We start from the raw sequence: 7,599 nt of genomic DNA, 5'->3' as shown, positions 1-7,599 counted from the left end.
AAGATGCAGCGCGGCGTCGCGGGGGCCGGGGGTTTGAACGGAGGGTCCCCGCCCGTGGCGGGGCTGCGTCTACGGCGGAGGGTGCGGGAGGCTGCGGCTGCCGGGGCCGGGGTCCGGGCCGGGAGGCTGAGGCTGGCACGGCGGGCACTGGGGGCCCTGCCCCCAAGGCGATGATGGGCAAGGAGGAGGAGATAGCGCGGATCGCCCGGAGGCTGGACAAGATGGTGACCAAGAAGAGCGCGGTGAGGGGCGCGGGCCGTCAGGACCCCGGGACCCCCGCCCCGCCGAGCCCCCGCCGAGCCTGCCGAGCCCCCGTCAGGGTCGCGGTGACCATTCGAAGGGCAGGACGAGGCTCCGCCCTGGCAGAGACTCTCAGGACGCGGGGAGACCCCCGCCAGAGGCCGAGACCCCCATCCTGGGCCAGCCCTACCCTTCACCTCGCACCCACGGCAGAGGCCGCGATCCGACCTGGACCTTGTCCCGGGAACCACCCGGTTTGGACTCAGACCCCAACTGTCAGGCTGAGACCCCGCAGGCCTGGGCTTCGCCCGCTTCCACCCCTCACTCCAGACCCCCTTGGGAGGCCGGGCTGGCGGAGACCCTCCTCGGCCCCGCCCCTCCAGGCCTCGCGGAAGTCCGGGCCTGTACAGCCCTGACTGGCCGCCCGCCGCCTTGGCCTTCCTCCTGCCCATCCTAGGCATCCTCGGAGTCCCCCAGAACTCCCTGCCAAGGCCCACCCCGACTCAGAGCCCTCTGTCCCACCTTAGGTCTCCCACATCCTTTCTCCGCCTTCAAGAGTTTGGAGTGTGAGATTGGACCCCTTGTTCCCTGGAGCTGTGGCGCCTCCCCTACCTCTGCCTGGTCTGGGGCTGCGGCGGCCCCGACGTCTCATTTCTCCAGCCAGCCGGCCAGAGGGCTTTCTTGGGTGGGAAGGCCTTTTTTTTCCTTGTCTGTTCAGTCACCCAAGAACCAGGTTGCCCTAATAAATTCTTTCCCTTCCATAGCCATGGCTCAGCCAGCAGCTCCTGGGGAGTGGGTAAATGCGTAGGCACCTCGGGAAAGAGCCCTTGGAGGCCCTGAGCCTGCCCTGGGAATCCCGGGGCTGCGGACTCCAGCCAGCCATGCTCGCTGTGGGGCTGGTCCTCCGTTGTCCCTAGGACAGTGAATCTTTGGGAAAAACTGAGCTGGGGCTCAGAGGGCCTAGAATTGGGCCTCCAGTTCCAGGCCCCTCTCAGTTTTGGGCCTAGGTGACCTGCGTACCCTCACAGGAAGCATCTTTACTCAGTGGTACCTGCCTCGAGGGGTGGAGGGGGTCCTGCTGCTCCTAGAGAGGCTCAATAAACAAAACGTGCTCTCTCCCCAGACTCAGCTCCTGGGGTGGGCGAGTGGTGGTGGGAGTTGTGGGGGAGGTTCAGCTTGGAGCTTAAGATGCCTGCCCAACCACCCCAGGGCTGTGTGCCTTCACTGGTGGTTTGGGGCTGGCTTTTGGGCTGAGCATGGTTGAGTTGGTCTTTGGACAGGGTTCTCCACCCAGGCGGTGGAGGGGGCTGGTCCCCGTGCTGTCATTCATCCATCAAGCAACAGCACTGCCTCATCCCCAAACCCTGCACCATGTTCACACCCCTGGGAGGCAGTGGGCAGCCCAGAGCAGGGGTGTGGGAATGTCTATGGCTGTTTCCAGAGATGCCAAGAGAAAAAAGTTGCTTTCCCCAGAGGAGACAAAACAAATGTCCCCCAGGTCGGGGCAGAGATGGGTCAGGGGACCCATGGAGGACTGAGTGGGGCCAGGCAGGGCTAGGGGAGGGGATACCTAGGTGGAACACCGCGTGGATGGAAGCCCAGGGGAAAATGAGGAGGGGGGACAGGTATAGACTGGGAAGGGCGTGAGGAGGTTTGAGGCACTGTGGACCAGTGAGTGAGAGCCGGCAGAGACTTCTGGTGGGTCCCAGTGCCTTCAAGGCCCCTTGGGGAGTAGGGGGCCATGACTGGGAATCCTGTTTTATGCCTCCCTGTTCCGGAGGCATCAGAAAGCTGGTATCCTGCAGCCTGGGGCTCCATTTTGGGGAAGATGATTGCTAAGTTGCGCTGTGCCCTTGTCTCTGGTGACCGTTTGTCCCCTGTGAGGAGCTTACCATAGGGCTGGACTCTGCAGCCCGAGGGGCAGGACTTGCCAAGGGTGATGAGGGGGAGGCTGCAGCCTGAGCAGAGATGCCATCCAGTTTGGGGAGGGGCAGGTTGTGCCTCTCCCACAGCTAGGCTGCCTTGGGTGGCTGCCTCCCCCATGTCCTCAGACACACACACGTGAAACCTCACTGGTGGGTTCCCTGAGGCTTCTGTGGAGGAAGGCAAAGCCCAGAGCGGGTGGGGTGGTGCAAGGCCTCCCCCTCACTACAGACCTGTGGTTTCAGCAGAGCTCTACGAGGAGATGGGGGCAGGTGTGTTGCTGGTGGTGGGAGGAGCAGGGCCAGAGGTCCTGAAGGGCCCCAGGGAGCTGTCTGCGTGGCGTCCTGTGGCTCGTGTGTGTGTGTCTGTGTGTGTGTGTGTGCGCGTGCGTGTGTGTGTGCGCGCCCTGGAGGAAGCAGACGTGGGCGAGAGTGCTGGTCAGAGAAGGGAGACAGGGCTCTGTTGGGCCAGGCGAGGTGACACAGCTGAGGGAGTGAGTAGGGTGTGGGGGTTGATGTGAGGAGAGGAGAGGCCCCTGAGGTCTTGGCCTCAGCAAGGGGCGCTGAGGAGAGGCTGCCAGAGTTACGTGGGTGGAGGACATGGGACCAGGCAGGAGTGGGCACTTCTCAGGGCTGTGTTTCTTCCTGGTATGGCGCCCCTGCCAGGGAGGGCTGGGGCCCTTTCCCCTGTTGGCCCTGCGGTGGTGGGTTGGGATTAAGTGCAAAGCCGCTTCCTATATCATGCCTGCGTTCCCGGGGCATCTGACCCAGGTGGGTCTCCAAATTGTCACTGCCTGTGTTTGTTCCCCCAACCCTCATGTGTAGGATGAGGTGGGCTCGCCCACCGAGAGTTGAGAGTCATTTACGTGGGTCCTCCCTTCTTCCAGGAGGGAGCCATGGACCTGCTGCGGGAGCTGAAGGCCATGCCTGTCACACTGCATCTGCTGCAGGTAGGGCCCCACAAGCCCCCCAGCTCCCAGCACCTGGCGGGGCTTCCTGCCCCCGCCCTGCTTTCGGTTGGCATGAATCCCTGCCCCTGAGGAAACGGTCCCTGCCTTTCTCTGTTGCCCCATGAGATAGGAATGGGCATTCATGAGAAACCAACGGTGTTTCTCACTGAGACTCATGCAAATGGAACGGTCACCCTCAGGAACGGCGCCCCCTCCCCTCACTGGTCCCCAGCCTTGCCCTGTGGGAGTCACCATGGGTCTGTGGGGAGGGTTTGCCCGCTGCCCCCAGCCTGGCCACTTGCCTTGCAGTCCACCCGTGTTGGCATGTCCGTCAATGCCCTGCGGAAGCAGAGCTCGGACGAGGAGGTCGTCACACTAGCCAAGTCCCTCATCAAGTCCTGGAAGAAGCTTCTGGGTATGGGTCAAGCAGCCTGGGCTGAGTTCGGGGGCAAGGGGCACCCAAGACTCTGGCCCTTCGCTGGGCAGCATTGGGTAGGGTGCTAGCTGTGCTGTCCTGGAGCAGGGAGTGACCAGTCTAGGAAGCACCAGGAGGAGAGGGGCCCCATGAGGAGGGAGGGGAGAGGTGGAGGGGGACTGCTCTGAGCCCTGGAGGGGGAACCTGAGGGGGAGCTGGGGGAGGTCACGTGGGGAAAAGTGTCAGGGCAGCCAGGGGGCAGCCCCGGACCTGAGGCAGGAGAGCTTGGAGGGGAGATGGAGGAGGAACAGGTAGGAAGGACATGGGGTTAAGAGGAGGATGGGGGGTGGTCTGCAGCCATTCAGAGGAAGTGGGGCTGTGGGGCGACTGGGATGCCACCACCAGACCCCGAGGTGCCCCTACCTTCCCAGCTCCTCCTGGGCTCTGTCCAAACCCTCAGGAAAGAGAGCTGCATGTCCTGGGCTCCATCTCTGGGGACTGTCACTCTATGGAGAGTTTCTGTACTCAGGAGGCCTTTCCAGGACCTTCATTGGCCGGGGAGAGAGGACCCTGGTCTTCAGCAGGAAGCTGGGGTTGGAGGCAGGGTCCGAGGGCTGGGGCGGTGCCTTGGTGGTGGTCTGCCCGCCTCGCTGGCCCTGCGCTGCCCTCCTGGTCTGCCTTCTCCCGGCCAGCCCTTCCTTCTTTCCTGGCACCTGTAGATGCTTCAGACGCCAAAGCCAGGGAGCGGAGGAGGGGCGGGTCTCTGCCCACGTCGTCCTCCAAGGAGGCCTCCGAGGCCCAGGACCCCAGGTAGCGCGTCCAGAAGGCACATGCCTCCCCTCCATGGCCCCGCTTTCTCGGCAGACCAAGGTGCTGAGTTCTGGGAGCCCTGGGGTGGGGGAGCTGAGGTCCCTAAAACACATTGGTTCTTCCCACTCCTTGGAAGGGACTCTCCCTGGGGTTAGCCTCTTGCTGCACACTGACCCCCTAGAGATTCCTCTGGGTCTTTTCAGCCCCGAGCATCTGAGGGGAGGCTGAGTCTGCCTGGGTGCACACGGCTGACACACACCCTGAGCAGGCCTGGGGGAGCCTGCTGCTCTCATCCCCAGCTCCAGGCCAAGTCCAGGGGTGGTTCTCACTGGCCAGCTCTGGATATCCCCCTTGGCCTGGTGTCTGTTGATGCTGGTCCCTCCTTCCCTGGGGATGCCCCAGCCTGTGGCGTGATGCAGGTTCTGGAGCCATGAGGCCTCTCTGCTGCCCTGGTGATGGCTGTGGCTGAGAGGCAGCTGTGCTCTTGACTTCACTGGGCAGCAGTGGCCAAGGGCCAGGAAAAGCTGACCCTGAATCCATGGCATGGCCTTGTAGAGATGTGGGCTCATCCGCCCACCTGCACATGTTTTTCCTCCAGGAAGCTGCCTGCTTCCACTGACTTCCATGGAGATCATGGGGTCACGAGATCCAGGAGTGTGAGAGGAGGGCTGGCTGGATACAGGGGGTGCCCAGACCTGCAAGGGGTGGGGCTACCTGTGTAGTGGTACCAGGTTTTGGATGACCCCTAGCCCCGACCTGGCAGTCTGCTTCAGGCACTGTGGCCCCATGTTCCAGGCCTCCCTGAGGCAGAGACCCTGTCTGGGATTGTGCCCCACTCAGTGAGCCTCACTGCCTCTGGCTGGACTGCATGGACACACTGGAGCTGACTGCAGATGGGCAGGGTTGTGGGCTGCTGTCAGAGTGGAGCAGACGAGGTCTGGGGGCATCGTGGCTGTGACGTTGGCTTTTCTGGGGACTGCATCTCATGGGGGTGCATGTGGCCCGAGTGGGCCTCTCTCTAGCCGCAAGAGGCCAGAGCTGCCTAGGATGCCCTCGACACCAAGGATCACCACATTTCCCCCGGTGCCAGTCACCTGTGACGCTGTGCGAACCAAGTGTCGTGAGATGCTGACCGCTGCTCTGCAGACAGACCGTGAGTGCTTGGGTTGGGGCCACCCAGCACACCTCAGGGTCCTGGCTCCTGACACACACTCCATTCCCAGGCCTGGGCCCTGCCTGCCTGCAGAGGCCTGAATCCAGCTGGTGGCTGCTGCCCTTGGGGGTGGGGATCCCACACAGGTTGAGGTGTGGGGGTTAGAGCTGGCAGGGCTCTTTCTTAGAGCTTATCAGGGCTCTTTCTTACAGATGACCACGTGGCCATTGGTGCAGACTGCGAGTGCCTGGCGGGCCAGATCGAAGAATATATCCTTTGTATGGGGGCTGGGCGCTGGGTGGGCTGCAGTTTCTGGGGGTTGCAGGGTTAACCAGGCCCAGTTCCCTTGGCAGCCACTGCTTGGTCCCCTTAACAGGGAGTTGGGCAGTCGGGGGCCCTCCTAGACCCTATGGAGTCTGACCACGCCTGCAGTGGACTTGGGTCCCAGACCCTGCGCCTGCAGTTGGGCCTCAGCCAGGAATGTGTCAGTGTCCGGACCCCGTGTTGCTGGCTTTTCTGACACGGTCCCCATGGAGAGGCCCTCAATAGCCCAGGGACGGGTTGGAGGGCAGGGCGTTGGCTTTGGGACAGGTCCTTAAACACCCGTACGTATCTTCCGGGATGTGGGAAACACAGACATGAAGTACAAGAACCGTGTGCGGAGCCGCCTCTCCAACCTGAAGGATGCCAAGAACCCCGGCCTGCGGCGCAAGGTGCTATGTGGCGCCATCACGCCCCAGCAGATTGCTGTCATGACCTCAGAGGTGAGCCTACCAGGGGCACAGGGGGCTGCCCTGGGGGCTGCGGGCTAAGCATGTGCCCCTCGCCCTAGGAGATGGCTAGCGATGAGCTGAAGGAGATCCGCAAGGCCATGACCAAGGAGGCCATCCGTGAGCACCAGATGGCGCGCACAGGTGGCACACAGACGGACCTGTTTACCTGTGGCAAGTGCAGAAAGAAGAACTGCACCTACACGCAGGTAAGCGCTGGTTGCCTCTGGGGCCCTGCCCTGCCCTTGCTGACAGCTGGGTCCCACTTGCATAGACGCATATGGGGTACGCTGTGTGAGAGATGCTGAGGTTCGGGTCTGACTTTAGCCTCTGACGGGGCTGGAAGCTGCCTTCACCCTTAAGGCCTCCTCCTTGCCAAGGTCCCCAGTAAGCAGCCTTCAGTGGTGGGTATAGTGTGCTCTGAGTCACTAAAGTTGGCGGGGCCTGGCCCAACTGTGTTGCTGCTGGCAGGGGGATGGGTGCCCGGTAGTGGCAGTGGGAATACACTGAGTCATGGAGGTAGACACTGATGGGGCCCCAAGAGATGTCAGGGGGCCCTGTAAGCAGAAAGCAGTTGGGGTGGCTCTAAGGTTGGGGTCGCTGGGTAGGCTCAGCCCAGGTCATCCAAGAGGGCCAAGGTGTCATGAGGCCAGTGCTGCCTGAGGATGTAGGGGGTGCTCCCAGGTTGTGACTCCAGGGAAGTCCTGCTCCCAGGGCCCTCCAGCTGCCAGTAACTGAGGTCCTGGGGCTGGGTACCCCGCCATCACGACCCTCCCCACAGGTGCAGACCCGCAGCTCTGATGAGCCCATGACCACCTTCGTTGTCTGCAATGAGTGTGGGAACCGCTGGAAGGTAGGGGTGAGCCCAGGCCGTCCTGTTCTTTGGAGGTGGTTGTCTGAAGTGTGAATTCGGGGATGGCCATGCCGACCAGTCTCTTGGGAGCTGTGAAGGTGGTGGATAGCCCTGCCTCCTGCCCTCCGGGGTCCTGCAGGCCACATGGATGCTGCCTCTTGTCTGTTTCTTGCAGTTCTGCTGAGCCCTTGTGCACGTGTGCCTGCAGCCTTGGGCCATGGCCAGTGCTGGCCAGTGCCCTCTCCCCATCCTCTGCTGACAGATACAGACACAGCTTCTTGGAAACCTGCCCTCAGAAGGCAGCACACCCTGCCCTCTGTCCTACCTGCAGTGCACCTTTCCCCTCAAATCATTAAATGTTTCTTTTTGCCACCGTTTTGTCCCTAGCCATTGGTCCTGGTGGGCCACGCACAAACTTGGGCTTCAAGCTGGGTCCCCATCCCCTCACTTCTGGTCTGTAACCCCCACCACCCGCTGCTGTAGGAA

General features: G+C 62.4%; 1 protein-coding gene across 2 annotated transcripts; it reads left to right on the top strand.

Annotated features, from left to right (window-relative positions):
• The first annotated feature begins 25 nt into the window (after positions 1-25).
• TCEA2 (transcription elongation factor A (SII), 2) lies at positions 26-7,488 on the top strand. Of its 2 annotated transcripts, XM_010836541.1 has the most exons (10): positions 26-242; positions 3,050-3,112; positions 3,422-3,527; positions 4,247-4,337; positions 5,360-5,490; positions 5,703-5,759; positions 6,100-6,254; positions 6,323-6,469; positions 7,042-7,113; positions 7,289-7,488. In XM_010836541.1, exons 1-10 carry the CDS (start codon positions 171-173, stop codon positions 7,295-7,297), a joined length of 903 nt encoding a protein of 300 aa, XP_010834843.1. In that variant the 5' UTR covers positions 26-170; the 3' UTR covers positions 7,298-7,488. The 2 variants fall into 2 exon arrangements, with proteins under 2 accessions (XP_010834843.1, XP_010834842.1); XM_010836540.1 differs by having other exon boundaries at positions 7,042-7,485.
• The last annotated feature ends 111 nt before the right edge of the window (positions 7,489-7,599 follow it).

Source organism: Bison bison, unplaced genomic scaffold, assembly GCF_000754665.1.
Source record: "Bison bison bison isolate TAMUID 2011002044 unplaced genomic scaffold, Bison_UMD1.0 scf7180017864063, whole genome shotgun sequence".
NCBI classification, from domain to species: Eukaryota; Metazoa; Chordata; class Mammalia; order Artiodactyla; family Bovidae; genus Bison; species Bison bison.
This window is presented reverse-complemented; position numbering and strand designations above follow the sequence as displayed.